Here is a 23,678-nt window from a genome sequence, read left to right on the forward strand (position 1 = left end):
GAGAAACACTGTGATCTAAGCTGATAAACCAAGTGTTAATGGTGCTAACTTTAAAGAAAGTTGTGTGTGCATGCACTTTATTAACATTAGAAGTTAATATAATTTACGTGAGTGCACAGAGATAAGCTGTTTGACAGTTTCAAGATATCTGCGAGAATGTGTTGGTAAATGCAAGACCAAATGGATTTTTATTCGATTTTAGATTTTTTTTTTAATCTTAACCCCGCCCTCGTATTCCGTTTCAGTCGGAAATACGTCATGTTAGTGAAGTAAAAATGCCCCCTCTTTAAATGTGATTTTTGTATGGAGTTTTACTCTGTGGCAAACTTTGGCCACACCTAGATCCCGTGCCATTTCCACCCATTTAAAAAAAGAGAAAAAAGTAGAATATAAGAAAAGCCTTTCTTTTTTATTTTTTCCCCCTCCTCCTCTGTGGTGCGTTTGTTTGCGTGTCGGCGTGTCCCGGCGGTGTAACCGGAGAGAGGGGCCTCACTGAGAGGGAATGCAGGACTGCAATGGAGCACAATGCAATACAGGTAACGCCGATATAATTTCTAAATAAATGTCGTTTTTATCTGTTTTTGAACGCAGATTAGCCCATACGTTAACCCGGGGATATTTTAACCATACGTCTGTGTAAAATCGAGTCAATTTCCGCCTTTATTTTATTCGAATTTAGCCGTGTCGTATTGATTGTTTTCTCATATCAGCCACCGAGAGTTGGTCTGACTGCAATTACAACTTTATTCAGCTAGCCTCAACTTTTTTTTTCAACCCCCGTCTTCCACCTCCGGAGGTGGCAGATAAACAGATATTTGTGCTTTTCAGGCCGAAACAGACTGGTTATTTCTTCGGGGCTGTCGCCTGGAAGGCAGCCGTTAAATTTCAGTTTAATATCACAGATATTTTCTCCGTGTTAATGATTAATTTCTTTGTGTGTGAGTGTCGTGTCGACATTAGTCTCCCGGCTACCAACCCCCACCCGCATTAGCTTGAAATAAAAATAAAAATTTCTGCCCTCCTTTTTTTTTCTCCCCCTGCCTGAAAATATCAGGAAACTTTTTCAGCTCGGTCACATTTTTAGCTAACCGCCGCGTCGCCATTTTTATTTTTATTTTTATTAAAATATATTTTTACCGACGCAATATTGCACATTCAAATATATATATATTTTCCCTCGACATCGACTAGTAGGTGGAGCAGCAGTTCGTTGAAATAATAATAATAGGAATCAGCATATTGATATTATTATCACCAAATCTACCCCGACATTTTGTCTCCAGCAGTTTTTAAGGAGGAATGTTAATATTGTGTACGTTTCTGAACTTGAAATAACTGGTTTATAGTCCCGCCTTAAAAAAAACAAGAAACATGCAGAGGACACCCACATAGAGCAATGAATGTGCGTGTGTGTGTGGTTACTTAATATACAACTAATTTATTTTTCACAGAAATCTATTTATTTTAGTTTGGCTGTGTGTTTTTAATAATATCCTTGTTAATATATCCTTGTAAATTTTAATTCAGGAGAAAAATGGAGATCTTTTTTGTATTGTTTTCACCAGAGGTGAAGTTGTCACTTTATTTCAATAACAGGATATAGCCAAGGTCAGTAGTGCTGGCTGGATTTTATTTGTTGGTTTATTTATTCATTGTACAAAGCAGGGGACATTTTAGTATTGATATTCATGTTTTATTCCTTCTTTCGCTCTTGTTCTGAAAACTGTACTTAAAAAATGAGAGAAATATCACGAGAACTGATGCAGGCATGGTGCAGATTAAGGGTTTCCATCTTAAATTCCTGTGTGTGTGTTCACTGCTCAGATTATATTATGTGGCTTTTATTTTCCTGCCTGCCGCTAGGCTGGAGCAATGCTTCAGCTGGCCCTCCCCCAGGCCCACAAAAAAAAAAGACTGGAGCTCTCTGATATCCATACAACACTGCCACACTGCATAATAGTATGTTTATTACCCAGCCTGCTCACTTTATGATGGTATTTATCATGCATCGTCACTGTAATCAAGTTAAATACATGCACACTGCAGATGTAGGGAGTTAAACAACACATAAATTGCTTTCTTGTATTTTTCTTTGTTTCACTGCTCATAATTACAGCTCAACCATCAGAGAATAAATTAGCAACATGCCTGATGGTGATCTGAGCCAAAAACATTTTTTTAAATCCAGCTGATGGCTAAAATTGCTTGCTTCTACAATATTCAGAAGTTATTATAAAGGTTATTCTGTGCACACAAAATAACTGGCAGCCATTTTATGTTGCAGTGTTGCAAAAAAGAAAATGTAAAGCAAGTCAGAATTTAAATGAATAATATTACTGGAAAAGCTGGAAAAACTAGTTATTCATTTAGGCAACACAAAAAAAATTGTTAAATGTGACCAGTTTTTATAAATGCAATTATGCAAATCTGATGAACCATGAGAGCATTGGGTCTACATGAGGCTTATTTAAATGGTATTTAATGTTTAGAGTTTGAAATTAAATGCATGGCATCTTGAAAAAAAGAATTGACAGTCTTATAAAAAATCAGTTCAGTCAGTATACAGGGAAAAATAATTTTAATTTTGAACCCAAAAAGGAAATATTATAATCAGAAAGCAATAATAAATGAGCAAACAAACCATAAAAAAACCCAAATAGAATGAAAAAGTTATTATATTCATTTTAATTCAGTCAGTGGACTTGCTAAAAATATTTTTTAGAATTAAAAAATAACTAATTAAATAAAGTTTAAGTGGTCTAACTATGAATAAAATTTGACACTGACAGTTTATTATATAAAAAAGCAAGACTCTAGAATGCCAATCACCATAAAATGCATTCAAAATCTATGTATTTATTTCTAGTTTGACTGGCAATACAAAATGAAAAACATATTAATCTTAAAGTTTTTCTTACATTATGGTAATTTTCCTGCAACTGTCCTGAAAGTGAAATGATTAACTGGTAAATGCATGGACTGAAATTTAGCCCCACGTATATCCCAAAAATGCAATTATAATAATAATAACAATTACTACCTTTCCCTTCCCCTGAATGTTAAGTCAGTGGACAGTACTTACACTAAATAGGTTTATGATTGCTTTAGTTTTGTGTATTATATCTAATCTGTTTTTCTTTAAAAATTAAAGTGTCAGTGTTAAAATGACAAAAATAATCAATAAAGCTAAAAGTGAGCAATTTAAAGTTTATTTTTAATCGGCTGTAACATTTTGGGCTGAAACTTTCTTTCTGGCAACATTTTTTCATTTAATCAAAACATGTTATGGTTGTGTATGCAAAGAACTAGAACTAAGATGAATAGCGTATTAGCTGACTAATACGCTATTATTAGTCAGCTAATATGCTATTAATGGATGGAAATTATTAATAATTTCCATCCATCCATTTTCTTCCGCTTATCCGGGGTCGGGTCGCGGGGGCAGCAGCTTCCGAAGGGAGGCCCAGACTTCCCTCTCCCCAGCCACTTCATCCAGCTCCTTACGGGGGAATCCCAAGGCGTTCCCAGGCCAGCCAAGAGACGTAATACCTCCAGCGTGTCCTGGTTCTTCCCCGAGGCCTCCTCCCCGTGGGACGTGCCCGGAACACGTCACCAGGGAGGCGTCCAGGAGGCATCCTGACCAGATGCCCGAGCCACCTCAACGGGCTCCTCTCGACGTGGAGGAGCAGCGACTCTACTCTGAGTCCCTCCCGGATGACCGAGCTTCTCACCTTATCTAAGGGAGAGCCCAGCCACCCTGCGGAGGAAACCCATTTCGGCCGCTTGTACCCGTGATCTCGTTCTTTCGGTCATGACCCAAAGCTCATGACCATAGATGAGGGTGGGAACGTAGATTGACCGGTAAATCGAGAGCTTTGTTTTTTGACTCAGCTCTCTCTTCACCACGACGGACCAGTACAGCACCCGCTTCACAGTAGACGCTGCCCCAATCCGCCTGTCGATCTCCCGCTCCCTTCTTTTATTAATTAATATTAATAATAATTAATAATTTCATATTTTTTTATCTTTTGAACTAAAATAGACATATTAACCTCTTCATCTGTTCATTGTGATGGAATATTAAAAATGGACATTTAAAAATTAGATTGAAATATGTTTTCTTTCTCCCCTTCGTTCTTCAAAGATTTAGTAACATGACATAAGTGTCATGTTACTAAATATTTGTCTAAGGACAAATATTTGGGACTTTTGAAGTACTTTTGAAATGAGTTCAATCACTAAATTTCTGTTGCATATTAATCCTCCCCCCCAAAAACTTTGTTTTAAAATATGATTTTTAGTTTTAGGAATAGCCATCTTATCTTATTCTATCATTCTGTAGTTTATTATTTTGAGCAGTTTACAATTTCAGGCTGTCGTTTTGCTGTTGAGGCAGTAAGCTTAAATTTATAACTTACTGCCTCAACAGTAAGTTATAAATTACTTACTGTAATTTATAACTTACTTTTTTTCTTCTTTTTTTTCCCGCTTAAAAGAATCTTTCTTTTAAGCGGGAAAGATTCTTTTAATATATATATTTTTATATATTTTTTTACATCAGCTGACTACAAGCGTCTTTCCTGCATAGTGCATTTCACTGGCAGAGCAGAATTATTCCTGAATGTTGGGTTTATGATGCATTTAACAGAGCACAAAGTCAGGAGTCTCTGTGTTGGCTGCTTGGCGCACAGTCAGAGCTGGATCTCCAAAGTTTACCTCTGCGTGGATTGCGTGCGCCTCCTTTCACTCGAACTGGACACAGGCTCACCTGTATTGAGATTTATATCAATCCCCTGTGAGAACTCATGTTCCTTTGGAGAATTCTTTATCAAGGTATTAGCCAGATTTAAAAGCCAATGCATTTGCTCTGCTTGCACAGCTCAATGTGAACTGCAAATATAACCCATAGTTGCATTTTCAGAGGTGTGCATTGTTAATATAGGTTACGTGAACAAAGAATTCTGTGCGGTGTGTGCATTTACATCTCACACATGCTTCCTGTTAGCTCTGTGTCTGCGCTGATAAAGTTTACTTGCTTGCTCCTTGGTGCATTAGTGGCCCAGTAGTCCAGCCCGTGGAGAAGCTGTTGCACACGCATCATAGTCAAGCAGCATGCTGGTTTTATTAATTTTTTTCTTTTATAAGTTTTGCGGTGATAAGATTAATCAAACTGTGCCATATCAAATGTTTTGTCTACTTATAGTCAGAGTTGCTGCGTGCGGCCGCGAGGGTTTCCAAAATAACTCATCCCATAAAGCTCGGGCAACCAAACCAGTCTCTCTGGTAGTTGTTAAAAACTCAATAGGCACAAAATGGAAGAATTACTAAAGCCACATAAATGAATCTCCCTGTTTGACACTCTGTATCCAGCAGAAAGATGTGCAGTGCAGCAGATTTAGCTCATCATGCAGGGCCGGCCCAAGGTTTTATGAGGCCTTGAGCAGAATTTGATTTAGGGGGGAATTTGATTTGCTATTAAGATCATCAGCACCACAAACAGCATTTCAACACAGATTTAGAGAAATCCAAAGAGGGACGGTATTATAATTGGCCAACCTTAAAAGCAATCAGTAATAACTATTATTTACTGAGATGTATTGGCGAACATACGGAGCTGAAACTCAAAGATTAAACTCATAGCATCATTATTAAAAAACACAGTGGGCCGCAGGTGGACCACCTCAGCGCACCGGTCACTGGGCTCAGCAAGTTTTCTGGGAGAAACCCTGAGTGGTTTTCCATCAAACCGCTACCTATAATTATAAGACATGAATATTGTATTTAATCTTAAATGACCAATTTCTAACTGAAAGGCTTGCAAGTCACCTTGGAATGATTTTTTTTACTAGTACCACCCCAAATCTATCTTCCAAGTGGGTACAGTTTAAACATTGTGTTAACATTTTATGGTAACTGAAGTTTAAATGTACAAAAACAACTACAATGTTCAGTGTTGGAGTTTTAGAATTAATAGACAGGACTTCTTTCTTCTGTCTTTTAGGGGTGTTTAATATGATCAAAATTATGTTACAATAATTTTGTAACATAATTTACAAAATTAAATTGTAAATTAAATTTACAAAATTAAACTGTAAATTAAATTTTTTATTTAATTTAAAAATAAATTGCAAATTAATTTACAATGTTTTTGCCAGTTCTTGGTGAATGATGCAATTCATATATTGCTTGAGATATTCCTAATATGGGCCAATAGATCCATATTAGGCCAGAACCAGTTTTTCATTTTTCATCATGCACTAGAGAAAATTTGATTTTCTTTTGTTTGTTGTTACTGTAAGCAAATACATCAAGAATCTCTAAGAACCTGAAGTAGAGTTTTCTTTTTAGTTGTGCTTCTTTTAGGAAAAGGTGTATCCACCTAATGCAGTGTTTCTCAACCTTTTTTGGGCCAGTGCCACCCTAGCCTTCATCCAGGTCCCTCACCGCCCCCACCAAAGAATTTGCAGGCTACTTTGCACTGGCCATTATTTTATCATTAATGTTACTATCACTATTGTAAATGTTTTGATTTTTATGCTTGTTTCTGTATTTATCATCAAAAATAATTTCCCAGAAAACAAAAAAGTCATGGGAATGGAAATTATTTTCACAGGTGTCTACGGAGACAGAAACATGGATTATATTTTTATGTAGACATGTCTATTGATTTATAGATTAATAGTTTTACTGGACAGAGATTACAAAGAACAAATCTGGTTCTTAATCAAATCCTAATGAGTCAAATTCAAAGTGTCATGGAGTCATCAGCCTCATGACATTAACACTGACATGAAAAACAATATTGAAGAAATAAATATATCAAATCTAATTAAAAACAAAGTGATAAGTTATTTACTGTTATGGTCTGTAAGATATATTTATTCTCAGTACTAGATGTGGTCTCAACAAACCCATGACATTTCAAAAATATTATTTTACCTTTTATGTGGAAATAGTGTCTGTTTATTCTTGCCATACAGTCCTCTGTATTAATTATTGCTCGAAAGGTCTTGCCATACCAGTGTTTTCCTCTGTATTTACTTTAGTTTCTTAGTTTATTTTTGCATTTTGTTCTTCATTCATTTCCATTTAGTTTCATTTGATTAGTATTATCCTCTCTTGGTTTATTGCTATGTCCACTTTAGTTTCTTTCCTGTTGCTAGATTTATTTTATCGTTTATTGACGCTCACCATCAGTAATCCCATCACCTGCTGCACCGCATAATCAACACGTGTTTCACATCATGTGTTGATTTTTTTCACTGTTCAGCGTCAGATTCTCTGTTTTTATGCCATAATTCACATCTAGTTCGTCGCTCCGTTTTATGTCCCGCTTCTCCTGTTTCAGAGTTTTGCGCAATGTGAACGTCTTTTTTTTAAGCCCCTAAGGTGCAGGGCGGTCGGGAAGCATATCGATGGGGAAAAGGCAGACTGACATAAACCTTTTAAAACAACGGAAACAATTTCTGCATTCTGATTATTGAAATTTCAAAGTGCTGTGGTACCGTTGTTCTATCACCCCCATTTCATACCGGACCACTTGCAGCACCGGTGTTAAATGAATGCTCTCTATCATGGTATCACCCATGGAGGCATTTCTTGATTTCTTTATTTAAATGGATTCATTTTTCAGAGGGATACACAGTGAGGGTGTCGTGATTTTATCTACCAGTAGCAGGAGAACGGAGCTGCGCCAAGAAGCTAACAGAAGCTAACAAACACTGAATAGAAGAAGAGCTGCCATCGATACAGCTGCAGCCAAGCATGGTTTAATGTTACACAATACAGTTTTACCACGTTGCTCAAAATCTAAACTGGCATTGTTGTGCTTTTATGGTGTAAAGTTTACCTTCGACCAAAGGCATCCCAGCGCCTCCCTTTTGTAAAAATGTCCGCCAGCGCCCCCTGCCGTCCTCTGAACGCCCCCTGGGGGGCGGTACCGCCCACGTTGAGAACCGCTAACCTAATGCATCAACTTGCTGCATTATTTTCATGCAGCAAGTTGATGGGGGTTGCTTGAACTGTTAAAATTTTCTATAATGTGTCCTGTCATTTCACTGATTTAAAAATATGCATTCAACTGCAAAATAACCTAGATTTAAATGAGGGTTGTTATATTTCAGTGAAAACAAGGTAGAAACTGTTTCAGTACAGCATGGTGTTTTTGTAAAGTGAGTATTCAGAATACTCATTCTGTAGCCTTAAAATGGAGAGCTGTTCAGAGTCAATTTGACATTGATGTATTTCATGTATTTATGATGGCACATAATATATTGACTTCAGGTTACCTGTATGAAAATGTTGCACAAAAAGGCTGTTGTCTCTTAAAAGATAATTGGAACCTCTGGCCTTGGTTGTTAAAATTTCAGTTTAAAATTAAAATCCTGAAATGTGGAAACTGTTCTCTGAGCTTTTTGTGGCTTTAATTAAAGTAATCTCTTTTATGCCACTCCCAGTACATGGAACAGTCAAAGCAGTTACTACTGATTCCGATTTCTGGGTTATGCAAAAAACAAGACTCCATTTATCTGGAATTCACAACATATTGGTGTCCAAATTCCAAAATCATTAAATTGTTTAAAAAAATAAAACATGTGTAAGTACATTGTTTTATCTGCTTGCGACAGAAAGCTGTGCTGCAGTCTGATGGCTTTTAATGTTGAAAAAATAAACAAAACAAAAGCGCTTCAAAGTTTTGGAAAACGGAGAGAAATATTGAAAGTTAAGTAAAATAAATAAAAATATATAACTATGAAATTTATACCTTAACCCTCCAAAACTATTAGAGAATAACGCAGTGATGATGATGATGGGTAAATATTGCAATGATGATCAGTTGTGAAATTTCTCATCTGCACTTCCATCGTAGTGGCCTTTAGAGTTTTGAGCAAAATCTTTTGTGTCTGTTGTGAGGATCTGCTGTCCAACTGGTTAAATATCGCACTAGCATGAAAAATATAAATTCATAGCACAATTCCTTGACTTCAAACACTCCTTTGCGATATAAAGATTGCACACTGATATTTCAAGGATGATATTCTTGTGATGTACACAGCAAATTTGTAAGTGTTCCATCAACTCCTACAGAGTTAAATTTTACACTTTTAAGGTGTAGAAGTTACACTTTTGAAAGTGTATTTGATTTCAACTACACTCACAGTAGTTGAAATCAAATACACTTCAGTGTTAATTTACCCAAAAACTAGTGTATTTTGTCAAAAGTTAACACTATAAATGTGTTGATCTAACACAGAACAGTTTAAAGAATAGAACCTAGAAATCTGAGTTTTGAAATATACTGGCAGGGTATGCTGTGGTGGCGCAGGGATTAAGCACAGCCCACATACGTATGAAGCTCTAGTTTTCAATGTGGCTGTCGTGGGTTAACTTCCCGGTCTTCCCCTTCTCTCATTACCCACTTTTCTGTCAATTCACTCCAAAATAAAAGCCAGTAGAGCAAATAAAACCTTTGTTCCCCCAGAAACTACTGGCCATCAATAATCTCCAAATTCATTTTAAGACATTAGATGCTACAAAAACACCAGCACCATTCGCAGAATATAATCTACTTTTATTTCAAAACATTAAACAGCACTGACAGCAATATACAACAAAGATCATACATTCATGGTACTTTGCACTGAAGGTGAAGCTTTGAAAGTTCATTGGAAGCGGCCATGGATGGTCTTGTGGTCACTGATAGTGAAGTGTCTTTGGTGCTGCTCTTGTTTTCACCAATATGAAGGAGGAAGACTTCCAGTCTGGAAGGAAAAACAAGAAATATAGCAGAAACATTAGGATAATAAATAAACATTTTAAAAAGTAGTGTGAGCAAAACTAATCAGACTCACCGGTGTGTCACCATCATAGTCATTCAAATTACTCTGCCCACCTGGTTTACAAGACAAAGCATAAAAAAGTCAGAAATAATTACTAAAGAAATTAGTCAGCTTATAGAAAAAAATGTGGACAGCATTAAAAGTAGTGCCAACCGGTCTGAAGAAATGTGTTGAAGTCTTCATAACAGGCTTCAGTCACCAACATGACACACTGACAAAGAAAAAACATTTTGGCAGTTTTTAGATGTGCCGCAGGTACAAAACACCACAGTCAAATGGCTCAATTGCCTCCTCACTGTGTAGATATGTTAAAATATTGAACAATTTTCTTTTAATGCAGGGCTGCAAATATGTATGTCATACAATTTCTTCTAAAAATAACCCTTTTTATAAAACCCAGTTGATGCCTATGACAGTGAGAGCTACCACAAAGTGACAAACTTAGTATCACTCAGAGTAAATTGTTGTTTATTTAGAAAATGTACAGGGTCCTCCATTTTAGACAGCATGTACAAAATTGATTTTGTGCAGGAATGTTTATTGAAACATGGACTATTGACAGAATATTGAGTAAAGTCGTACGACATACACAATAATTTTGTTTAATCGTATTTTTGCACAAAAATGTAACATTTGTTTATTGATGCCTAAAGCAATCGGGTTTGTGTTCAGGCTTTCCTGGCCAATTTAAAATTTTCTTTGAGGCCAGACGTTGCAATTTAATGTTTTTTCTTCTATGAATCATGACAACTATAGATGGAAAAAGTTATTTAATGGTATTATTTGTTTTGAATTCTTCACTAAATCAAATCTGTACATGCTGATTCAAATTTCTTTTTACATTTTTTTAAATAAACTATTATAGCAATAACTCTCAACGAAACCAACTTTGTCACTTTGTGACAACCAATCTAACAGTAGGGTTGGTATAAAGCAGTGTTTCTCAACCTTTTTTGGCCCAGCGCCCCCCCCTAGCCCTTATCCAGGTACCTCACCGCCCCCCACCAAAGAATTTGCAGGCTACTTTGCACTGACTATTATTTTATCATTAATATTACTATCACTATTGTAGATTTTTTTATTTTTAAGCCGATTTCTGTATTTATCATCAAAAATAATTTCCCAGAGAACAAAAAAGTCAAGGGAATAGAAATTATTTTCACAGGCGTCTACAAAAAATGCAATGAACATTCAAGTTAAAATTTGTAGGTCTAACAGCAGCCAATCGGAGTGGAAAAATATTCTTATTCTTTGCCATTTTCTAGTTAAATATTACACAAATGACCAGATAAAACATGCCAGTTTAAACTTTGAACTATTTGCAAAACGACTGAGCTCTGCAACATTAAAACATGGATAGAACTGTAACTACATTAATCATAGCTTTTCTTCTCTTCAGTGTTTGTCAGTTTCTGGTGGTGCAGCTCTGTGCTGCCTTCAGGAGAATGGGACATCAGAGTATGATCCATAAAATTTCACCCACATGGAATTTATTGTGCACACCAGAGCTTTCAGTGGAAAAATAAAAGTTCCAGATTCTTTTAATGCCATACAATATGAGACAGAAACATGGATTATATCTTTATATAGATCTGTCTATTGATTTATAGATTAATAGTTTTACTGGACAGAGATTACAAAGAACAAATCTGGTTCTTAATCAAATCCTAATGAGTCAAGTTGAAAGTGTCATGGAGTCATCAGCCTCATGACATTAACACTAACATGAAAAATAATATTGAAGAAATCAATATATCAAATCTAATTAAAAACATAAATAAGTGATCAGTTCTTTACTGTTATGGCCTGTAAGATATATTTATTCTCAGTACTAGATATGGTCTCAACAAACAAATGGCACTTCAACAATATTATTTTACCTTTTATCTGGAAATTGTGTCTGTTTATTCTTGCCATTCTGTACTCTGTATTAATTATTGCTCCAAAGGTCTTGCCATACCAGTTTATTCCTCTGTATTTAGTTTCTTAGTTTATTCTTGCATTTTGTTCTTCATTCATTCCCATTTAGTTTTATTTGATTAGTTTTATCCTCTCTTGGTTTATTGCTATGTCCACTTTAGTTTCTTTCCTGTTGCTAGATTTATTTTATAGTTTGACGCTCATCATCAGTAATCTCATCACCTGCTGCGCCGCCTAATCGTCGTGTTTCACATCATGTGTTGATTTTTTACTGTTCAGCATCTGATTTTCTGTTTTTATGCCATAATAAATAGTTCGTCGTTCCGTTTTATATCTCACTTCTCCTGTTCCAGAGTTTTACGCAATGTGCGCGTCTTTTTTTTTTTTTTTTTTTAAAGCCCCTAAAGTGCAGGGTGGTCGGGAAGCGTATCGATGAGGAAAAGGCAGACTGACATAAACCTTTTAAAACAACGGAAACAATTACTGCATTCTGATAATTGAAATTTAAAAGTGCTGTGTTGTTCAATCACCCCCGTTTCATACCGGACCACTTACAGCACCGGTGTTAACGCTATAAAATGAACGCTCTCTATTGTGGTATCACCCATGGAGGCATTTCTTGATTTCTTTATTTAAATGGATTCATTTTTCAGAGGGATACACAGTGAGGGTATCGTGATTTTAGCTACCAGTAGCAGGAGAACGGAGCTGCGCCAAGAAGCTAACAGAACCTAACAAACACTGAATAGAAGAACTGCCATCGATACAGTTGCAGCCAAGCATGGTTTAATGTTACACAATACAGTTTTACCAAGTTGCTCAAAATCTAAACTGGCATTGTTGTGCATTTAAGGTGTAAAGTTTACCTTCGACCAAAGGCCCCCCAAAGGCATCCCAGCGCCCCCCTTTTGTAAAAATGTCCGCCAGCGCCCCCTACCGTCCTTTGACCGCCCACGTTGAGAACCCCTAGTATAAAATATAGTTCTGGCTGTCACTAGAGGTATCAATTCGGTTTTATAAAGAGCCATTTTTAACAGAAAATGCAAGATATACATATTTTTGCACAGTATAAAAAGACCTTCTTGGGGATGTTTTACATTAGAATAATCGGTAATACTTTGCATAAGGCTGACATGACTGTCATAAACATAACATCTATCATGAAGAAGTCTTTATGAGTGTCTGACTGTTGTCATAAAGTTGAATTAAGTAATGACACTTTTAATGCAAAGTTGCATTAAAAGTTGCATTGAAAGTCCATTAAAAGTGCCAATTTTGCATTACATTGTCATTATTTACAAAATAATGCAAAGGTGGCATGAACTTTAAACGCAACTTTTAAAGCAACTTTGCATTAAAAATGTCATTATTTACCGAATGACACTTCATGACAACAGTCAGACATTCATAAAGACTTCTTTATGTTCAAGACAGATGTTATGTTTATGACAGTGTCATGTCAGCCTTACGGACACCTCATCAAATAAAGTGTCACCTTAGTTAGCTTTTATTTGCCAAATGGATTAACATTTGTTTAAATACATTTAAACAATGTGTTTAAATGCATTTTGTTACCGTTTGGTAGGATCGTCTTGGGTCATCAATTTTGGATATCTTCTGAAAATAGTTTGCCTTCTGTCTCAGCATAAAGTTATTACACCCATTTATACATCAAAGGGTGCATCTTTAACAGGGGTGCATTAACATTAATATTAATTAGCACGATAAGTAAAACTGGGGCGATATTAACAACTGATATTTATTTCTGTGTTGTGGTCATCTGTGTAGGTTTTTCAGGGTTTCCCCAGAAAACTTGCTAAACCCGGTGGTCGGGGCGCCGAGGCAGTACACCGGCGGTCCACCGTGTTTTTGTATTAAAAGATGTTAAGTAGACAATAAAAGTAAAAATATCACTGGGTTATTATATGTTATGGGAAAATATCGTCAGTGAACTGCTATATAAACCCACAACTAGTCTTAAAAATAACTAATCAAAAAGTCAGAGGCTCCATCAAGCCCCCCAGTGCTTCATGGGCCCCATAAATGCTAATATTTTAACATAGACCACAGATATATAAATGCAGCATTTGTTTATTGAGATTATCATTGCTGCTAAATTTGACATAATGATTTCAGCATCTATAAATTAAAAGACTTTAAATCATTTAACATTTATATGTAAGATTTTAAGGAACTGGCAAGTTTACTTTGTAGAAGTTCAAAGAACAATATTCATAGTCAGATTGGTTTGTTACCATAGCTGCAATCTGATGCTGAGTTTAATCTTTGAGTTTCAGCTCCGTTTGTTCACAAATACAAATTAGTAAGCTGCAGTTATAATTTATTGCTTTTTAGTTTTGACAGTTAAACTTATCCCCCTGTCCTAGATTTCACTAAATTTAACACAGAAGCTGTTAGAGGTGCTGATGTTTTTAGCAACAAAAGGGGCCCCTAAGTCATATTCTGCTCCAGGCCTCATACACCCTTGGACCGGCCCTGCATGATGAGGTAATCCGCTGCACTGCGCAACAAATGGGAGATCTAATTCAATGCTGCTAATGTGGCTTTAGTAGCTCTTTCATTTAGTGTCTGTTGAGTTTTTAACAAGGGAACACAGAAACTATTTTGGTTGGTCGATTTTCTGGACGAGTTTTTCAGATGTCCGCATTAACTCTGTCTGACTAGGTGGGCAAAACATTTGATACGGTTTGGTGCTTAGTGTAACCGGAAAAATAATACTAGTAATAATAATAAAATAATAGAAAATCAGCGTGACGCGTGACTGTGCGAGGAGAGCGCGAAAGCTCCTGACCGGCTAACCGGGAACACAGACCTAAACTTTACAGAGAGGACAGGGCCAAACGCTGGGCAGCGTGTTGAGATGCAAATGCCACGCAATGTTTTGTTCACAAATATACATCATTCTCACCGCTCGGTCAAAGCACCTCAGAAATCGCGACTACAAGTTATTCCTGCGGTTCCTGTAGAGCTGCACAACCAGAGCTAACGTGGTGGGTTTAAACTCTTACCTTAATCAATAACTCCTCATAACTAATCATAATTCCTCACAGGGGGTGGATGTAAATATCCATAGCGGTCAGCCAGTGTCCAGTTCGAGTGAAAGGAGGAGCGTGGGGTTTAGACATCCAGCTGCTGCAGCGCGCGACGCAACGTGCACAGGGCAGCGGTGTGATTGGTCTGGCTTTAAATGCATAAATTATAAACATATCTTTTAGGAATAAATCTGCTCGGAGCAACAGAAACACTTGCAATCCGGCTTAAAAAAGAGGCGATTTTTAAAATGTATTTTATTTTCCTAAAAAAAACAACAAAAAACAAGAAAGACTTAGCCTGGCGGTGGCGCTAGTAAAGCATGGCGGGCCGCCAGGCCTATAATACACTTGGGGAAACCCTGGTTTTTCCGAGATGGTATTGGTCATGTGGTATTTGTTGTGGTCATGTGGAACTAATAATGATGCAGTGCAGGATTGTGGGTGTTTAACTGATGCAGGGAAGCAACCGTGTGTGTGATGTGCATTTTAAATGGTTCTAAAAGGGTAGGGAAATATGTAAAACTTAAATAATATTGGCTATTGCCCATAACTGCAATGGTGATCTCGGATATCAAAATTGATCCAGTACCTCTAATATATTAGCATTAACGTCAATACTGGCAGATGTTGATGATTTTTTTTTTAGCTTATTGGTAGAGACCTGATAAGTTATTGATAACCAATGTCTATTTCCACCCTTTTTCTGTTTGTGTTTCAGGTGGGGAGGGGATTGGCTGAGTGGTATTTGTTTGGTTAAGTGAAGCAATGTCAGGAGTGCGAAGGTTTTTTTTCCCCTGTGTGTTGAAATGATAGGAACATATACCATACCAACTTTATTTATAAAGCACTTTAAAACAACCACAGCTGATACAAAGTACTGTGTATTAAAACACAACATAACAATTAAAAAACAACTCTTACAGTTTAAAAACAAACATACATTTTAAAACTAGATCCCGCTGAAGTTGAAAGCCAAGTAAAATAGATGGGTTTTAAGACGAGCTTTAAAAATATACAGTGAAGGGGCCTCTCTAACCTGCAAAGGCAAGTCATTCTATAACTTAGGACCCATGATGGAGAAAGCCCTGTCCCCTCTGAGCTTCCTTTTATATAATAATATAATACAACTATATATTATATTATTATAATAATTATGTATCATCTGTTTCGACCCAAATTTTCATATCAGTCTAACTTTTATGTGATTTCTGTTTTTAAAAAAGTGCGTCAAAGGACATGTTTTAAATTGAACAGGTTCTACACTGAAAAAGGTGATTTTTCTTCCTTTTGAATGTGCTTAATGAATGACTGGGGAATTAAAAATCTATATTTTTCTACATTTGATCTGCCAATCAACAACTGCGATTATTAAAGGAACAGCTGGCCAACTCTAATGTCTGATGAATCTCAAATAAAACATAAACTTTGAAACACCGATGAGTCAAAAGTATTTCTGTGATTCTCTGAAGTTCAAGTTATTTAGTCACATTTTTAAATTGGATATTTAAAATTTTGATTTCCTAAAGAAGGATTTGACCCTAAATCTTTTAAAGTCATTTTAGTGTTTTTTTTTTTTTCATGTTTTCTGACTTCATCCTGTTAATTTTGCCATAATTGTTCCGTGGGTGTTTGGTGTTTGTCTTGGTCCGGCATTTGTTTTATCGTCAGCATGTCTCTATGATGGAGTCAAAGTTTTCATAGAAATCCTGTGTTTAATTTAATCTACTGCAGCTCTGTAATTTCACTTTCTACTGTTTTAACTTTGCTAATATTTCTTCTACAGTTGTGTGCAAGAGTAATGTTATAGTTTGAATATAGAAAAGCGACACAGATCTTTTACCGTAGTCATTTATCTCTTTGTGCTCTTGATTTTTCCCACAGGTCCTTCAATGCATCACAGTGATGTCATTTATTAGTAGTTAATTTATTTTAACCAAAAAAAGCAAATCAATGTAGGTTGATTTACACATTGTCTTCTCTGCTGTGACATTTTATTCTCATCTTTGTAAAAACTGATCCAGGGCCTGCCACAGCAGGTTTACAGCGCTCCGAGGGCTGGTGTGGGCTGGGGGGAGGGCAGCCTCTAGTGGGTAGGGGGAGGGCGTGCTGGAGGAGGAGAAAGGGGAGTGAAAATTTGAAAATATTCAGCCTTTAAACAGCAGAGAGGAGGTGAAAGCTCACGTCACGGCAACTACAAGCAGAACAGGAACGACTGGTTGCTGGTGAGAAGCTGCAGTTTGGAAACACACGCCCCTGCTGACTATTTCTGGGCTAGAAAGCGGAGAAAATAAATTACACTCATTTTGTTTGGTAAATCTTCTCCAAAGTAGACTACACCCTCAACTCATACACTGGGTCTTTTATTTCATGTGGATAATAAGCTGGGGGAAAGAGACCTCTGCCTGATTTATAGCTGTACACTTAATATGGAAAAAAACTAAGTTAAAACTGTGCGGCCCCTCAGAGGATGCCTAAATTCAGAGTTGCAGACATGGGCTGATCAATGGAAAAGACAAATTATGATGTAAATATTTGTTCTTTTTGATCGTAGTTAATACCAGCGTACATGATTTCTTTGTGCTCTAGATTTTTCCCACAGGTCCTTGAACTTCTACAATATTTCTATTTTGAGCTATTTTAATTTGACATTTAGATAACTTTTCCCTGTATTTTTGCATTGAACTTCTCAAATGTAAGAATTGATACATTTTTCTATTTAAAGTAACTTGACCTGTGAATGAAATATTAAGTTTTGTGAGTTGAGATTTGATGGTTTTTTTTCTACATTAAGTTGAAAAGAAGAAGCATCTATAAGATCCTGAATTTAGGCTCAACATCCAAATACTTTTACACAAAGAGGTTTCAATCAAGCTTTTATTGGTGATTTCAAGTTTTCTTTGGGATCTTTTATACAATTCTGATTTTTACTACAACTAGGCCTGTCGCAATAACACATTTGTTGTTGCTGGCTGATGAATTGTCCCAGAAGTTAATGCGATTAAAGATAATATTGTTTTGAGACCGTTTTCAATAAGACAATGGTATTAGAATAATAATGTAAGGATACCTTCTCAAAGATCAATAAACCTTAATTTCTAATGAAGATTTAACAATGGAAATGGAACACATTTTAAATATCCAAAATAAATAAACAAAACAACAAACACAAGAAAAAATTAATTGTAAAGTCACTGTAAACAAAATTGTCCTTTAGAAAAAAAGGACTAGTTGAGATCAATGCACCAGACTGAAAACTTTTGCCATCTAGGTTTTAGTAGAAATGGAGAGAGAAAAGAGAAAAACAATAAACTATGCAAATGGAAATTTAATTTGTTTTAATATACAATTAATTCACACAGATCTAACTTCGCCATATGCAATTTTATTTTCACTAAATTTTTCAATTAAATGCAACAAACATTGACCGTGAAAATGCACCTCAGATTTCACGATGGAGGAAGTAGTTTTTAAATAAACAGAAAATGAAAGCATTTGAGAATTGTCCCCATTGAAGCCTTAAGGCACATTTCACCTTGTTTTTACTGTTTACTAAGCACCTAATGCAGATGTGTTGAGCATAACGCAACACATTTTTGCTACATTTGAAGCACTGAAAGATATTTGTGTTCAGCATGTTCTCTAGACTTTTAATACGCATTAAATGAATACCATTGATACCTTTGGTTCCGCTATCCCAACTGCATTTACTGAAAGCACACAACCTCGTTATTTTGCTGGTTCTACGAATATGATGGATAATAAAAAAGGGTCCCTTGGTAGTTCTTGTAGTTCTTGGTAGTTACCCTTGGTAGTCGCCCTCTGCTGCCACAGAGGGCGACAAATAATCCTTCCACATTGAACGTGAGATTATTCATTGTCAAATTAGGACAGATAAACAGAGACTATGTTAAAAGTTATGTTTTTCTGTGGAACATAACGTGCCTATTCAAATGTAAATAAATTTGTAAGTTATTTATATTTTTTCCTACTTTTTTCCCCCTGTAAAACATATTCAAAGGAAAATACCTTGGCCTATTGCTAATTGACACATTTAATGCATATTAATGTATATTAGGTGTTCAAACTTTTTTTATTATATGTAATTAGGTGTGTTTTAGAGCAGTGTTTTTCAACCATTTTTGAGTCAAGGTACACTGTTTTAATTTAAAAAATCCCGAGGCACACCACCAACCAAAAATGGAAACAAAGATATTCTGTAGCCGCCTATATATAGTCATTCTTATCAGTCTCTCGAATAGGAATCAAATAAACACAAAAATGTATTATCACATTTTACATTTCTTATTTCAAATTGCACTTAACATGTCTACTTCAAAAATACACCTGAACAGCCACAACACTGGTGTGAAATTTAAAGAAGTTGTAGAAAACGTCAAAGTGTTTTACAAACTAATCCACAAGCATCTTATAGCCATAATACAGAAAATAATTCTTATTCTGAAAGAAGCAATAATATTTGGGAAACATTTCACTTCATATTCACTATTAGAATATGAAGAGTTGCATGTACAAAATGTCCATATCTGTATATTTTACCCACCTGGTGTGAAACCTGTGCATGTTTGGATGAAAACAGTTGAATTCGTGGCAGAAATTGAAGATTTCTGTCTCTCTCTGTTTTTATAGTAACCAGGCTTCAGAAGCTCACTTCACACAGATATGTTGTGGGAAATGGACCCATGTTCTTTTCAACTACTGCTGAGCTTCACTGTCTTTTCCATCACTGTCGTCACAGTCTTGCTAGATTCAGTGCTCTCACCGCTACCTGTAACGTTCATGCATCACTAATTCTCGTTTTAATGTAAAATGCTCTGTACCTACTGCCATCTAGTGGTAAGAACATTACATGATTACGCCGCTAGTCACTGCTACAGCAGACACTCGAAGATGACATTATTTGCAGACAATTCATTTTCAAAAAATATTTTAAAACCAATTACCGTATTTTTCGGACTATATAGCGCACCATACTAGCACCCTCAATTAAAAAAATTAAAATAAAAACTGGAAGCTGCTCTCGGTTTTCCATCAGGACCCAGCAGAGGGCGGCGTCCTAATAAATCTGCTGCATATATTAAGGACGCAGCACTCCGTCTCCAAAGCCGAACCATGGTTTCGTTCACACCGAGCTTAAATGCAGCGGCTCTGTTTCCCTCTTGTAGTGCCAGATCGACAACCCTCAACTTAAAAGCTGCATGATATGAGTTTGAAAACATTTCTCCGTCGTGCCTGCTGCTAGCATGTGCTTATTGTAAATGAAAATTAGCCGTTCTTCTTTGATTTACAATTTTGACTTCTAATGATTCACTTCCTGCTAGAGAGCCCCCTGGTGGTTGAAGAAAAATACACAGAAAAGCCACAGCGGGATACAATCCGCATGGTTCAAAGTTTAGGAAAAAAGTAGCAGCTTATAGTCCGGAAAATACGGTACCGTAGTGAAATTGAATAATTTCCACGGCACACCTGACGATCACTCACGGCACACACTAGTGTGCCGCGGAACAGTGGTTGAAAAACACTGTTTTAGAGGGTGTCTCAAGTATTTAATTATTTCCCTGATCCCTGTGAATACCTTGAGCCCATGGTATAATGATTAATTTGAATATGTATTTGGTATTTGAAATAGTCAGAATTTTTTTAAGCTAAAGTAGACAAACTCAAGTCATTGTTCTTCGGGATCAGTCCAAGATTCCAAAAAGATTAAATGTACTTTCATTTTGATATAAAGAAAACTACTAAATTCTGCTGTTTGGAAAATCCAATCTTAAAAAGTTCTCTTCAAAATGACATTCTTATTTCTGTATAGAATAATTTATTTGTGCTTATTTTTGTATTGATCTATACTGGAAACGGTATATAACAAGTAATAATTTAATGGGTCACAGCGGAACCAAATACACATTGGGAAATTAAATAGTTTATTGTACAAAGAAGGAAAGCTAAATTGGATATTTCTGCTTTTTGTTAGATGGAACCACTCATTTAAAAACCTCATACCCCCTGTAGAAGGCCAGTGCTTGTATCTATGCAGCTTGAAGATAGTTTAATAATGACCTTAAATCAAAAATGATCATGCAATTAGTTATATTTCCATCCATCCATCCATTTTCTTGCACCCTTGTCCCTTAGTGGGGTAGGGAGGGTTGCTGGTGCCATTCTCCGGCAAAGATTTCAGGCGACAGGCGGGGTTCACCCTGGACAGGTCGCCAGTCTGTCGCAGGGCAACACAGAGACACACAGGACACACAACCAGGCACACACATATTTGTCTTTTTCAAATATCAGTTTAATATTTTAGGTAATTTCCAGCTGTAGGTCCATGTTTTATGTTTACTGTGAAGATGCTGACTCACCTTTTTTGTTGCTATTTTTTTTAGCTGCAAACAGGAGATCAGAGCAGCTGAGGCGGCATGATGGATTTCAGTTTAAGCCACAGCAGCGTTTCTGCGGCTGCTGGAGTGTGGAGCTGTAAAAACTGAGCCCATCCTGTCAGCCGTGTTCCGTATAAAACAGCATGTGTGCTGCTTTCTCTGCATCAGCTTGATTATCTTTAAAAGATCTCAGATGTCTTCAGCAGGAAACAGAGGGTCAAAACTACCAAATAATAAAATATGTAGTTTTGTTGCCCCTAGGTTTCTGTTTTTGACAAAATATAGAAAAGTGTAGACATTTAACATCATGTTGCATGCCAACATGAGGGCTGCATTGCCTGTACTTGCTTCCATGGTTACCTGGTTATCATCTGTTTTTATTTAAATAAAACATGACTAGACAGGAGAATCCGATGGAAGTAAATTATTTAAATTATCAACTGTCAGGACAAATTGTGTGCAGATTCTTACATGGTTTGGATTACAGCTGCGTCATAAAGTCTGAGCAAAGATTTGTGGGTTGTTTTTTTCACTGAATAACAACATACTGATGAGACCAAAATTATTCATACCCCTGAGGGATTTGAATTTAAAGTAATCTGTAAATGACACCAGTATGTTTCTTTTGGCTTTAGATGTAGGTTAGATGTTTAAAAAATTAATGATTTTGACTAAATGAGTTCCTCAGTTTATTTTGTGATGACAAAAGATTGTGACCTACAGTCAACTATTAATACAATTTTGTGCTGCAGCAATTTCTAATTGGCCTTTTATTGAGCCAAACGTTAATGTTGAAAACACATTTTCATAATTGAAATGGACAGACATTGTTGCGTGAAACAAAAAAGCATTCTGCATGAATCCACTTTTCTCCTGTAATCAGCTGTGTTGCTGACTTTTGCCATGATATTGTGTCTCTTGGTACATATGACTAATCAGAAGTTGTCACCTAACCCTTACCATAAACATTAAACTCTGGTGAATCTGAGTTGTTAATGTCAGAGTAATAATATAAAATGTAGCTGGCTGATGCATGACGTACCTATGTGTTTATTGGAATGTTGATGTGATTCATGCACTATGTAACAAGTATAACAAGTGCTGATTTTACATTTTTTTTCACAAGACTATTTTAAAATAAAAAAGCAGGTTATAACTGTAAAGGAGCCTTTAAAAGTCTTTCTGACAATATATTATGGCACACTATGGGAAAGAGCAGTCTGTGTTGCACAGTATTTTTCCTGTGCAAAATCATATTTAGAAAGGTTATGCACTTGTGAATGATTTCTCTAACATTTTGACACTACTACAGAGTTGAACATTCATGTAAAGTTGTCTAATTTACACCATCAGCAGAATCTCTCTCTATTATCCTGTACCAACTAGCATGCAACTGACTATTATTTTAATAATCAATTATTCTATTGATTATTCTGACAATCAATTAATCGGATTAAAAAATATTGGAACATTCTGCTGATTTTTCCTTTAACCACTTTTTTTGTTCAATATTAGAAATGCATTAAACAAACGTATGTCAATAAATTTTTAAAGAATAAAATTGAACAATTTATTGCCTAAAATGAAACAATATCGGATTCCTTTAGTGAATGCCTAATAAATTGTAGCAAAGGATGCGATCTGCATTTTAAAAATACATTTAATATCAACCATTCCTCATTAGAATTAAACAATATTTTCTTTTGTTTTCTCTTAAAAAAAATACTTGATTTTGAACCATTTTTTCTGACAGGATGAAAACATTCCTTTGCATGACTCCATTTTAAAATTTGAAGAGTTTAAAATTATTCCAGAAAACACTTGAAGTTTGAAATGATGTAATCTTCAAATAAATAAAACTGATGTAATGAATACAGACAGAAGAAATCGCCAATTATTTTCGTAACTGAACACATATTTTATGAAAAAACACCATATTACATGTTGTGTGTTTAAATAAAACAAAGGTGAACTTTTTTAAAGCCAACAATGAAAAAGCTGAAGGAGAATAGAAAAAAGTATAAAATTCATATGACATCCATTTAATCTTGTATATGGAGATTAATTTAAATAAAATGTGACATTCTGCTCATCAAAAGCCATAAGAAATCAAAGTAGCAGATATTATTCCAAAAGGTAATCCTCAAAAATAATTTTACAAAATATTATCTTTTGACTAAGCAATCTAATTTTGGGTTCACTGTGCATAATTTCCAGTTTGGCAGCGGCTTTATCACATCAATCAATCAATCAATCAATCAATCAATCAATCAATCAATCAAATTTTATTTGTATAGCACATTTCAGCAGCAAGGCATTTCAAAGTGCTTCACATAATTAAGATAAAAACAGCATGTGACAGTGCATAAACACAAAAAGAAAAACATTATAACCCGCACCCCTTGACATCAGTTAAACATCTCACACCTCAGAGTTTTAGTTAAAACGCCATTTAACAAGGATTCTCACACCTC

The 23,678-nt window shown here is 35.8% G+C and overlaps 1 protein-coding gene across 1 annotated transcript in view; it reads left to right on the top strand.

The window, feature by feature from the left end:
- Window positions 1-369: 369 nt before the first annotated feature.
- The window catches only part of LOC103476232 (AT-rich interactive domain-containing protein 5B), a 68,602-nt gene continuing 45,293 nt past the window's right edge, over window positions 370-23,678 (top strand). The window contains exon 1 of the mRNA XM_008428424.2: window positions 370-536. Within this exon, the coding sequence (XP_008426646.1) occupies window positions 516-536 (21 nt within the window). The 5' untranslated portion in view covers window positions 370-515. The remainder of the gene's footprint in view (window positions 537-23,678) is intronic.

This window comes from Poecilia reticulata, linkage group LG14 (assembly GCF_000633615.1).
Source record: "Poecilia reticulata strain Guanapo linkage group LG14, Guppy_female_1.0+MT, whole genome shotgun sequence".
NCBI classification, from domain to species: Eukaryota; Metazoa; Chordata; class Actinopteri; order Cyprinodontiformes; family Poeciliidae; genus Poecilia; species Poecilia reticulata.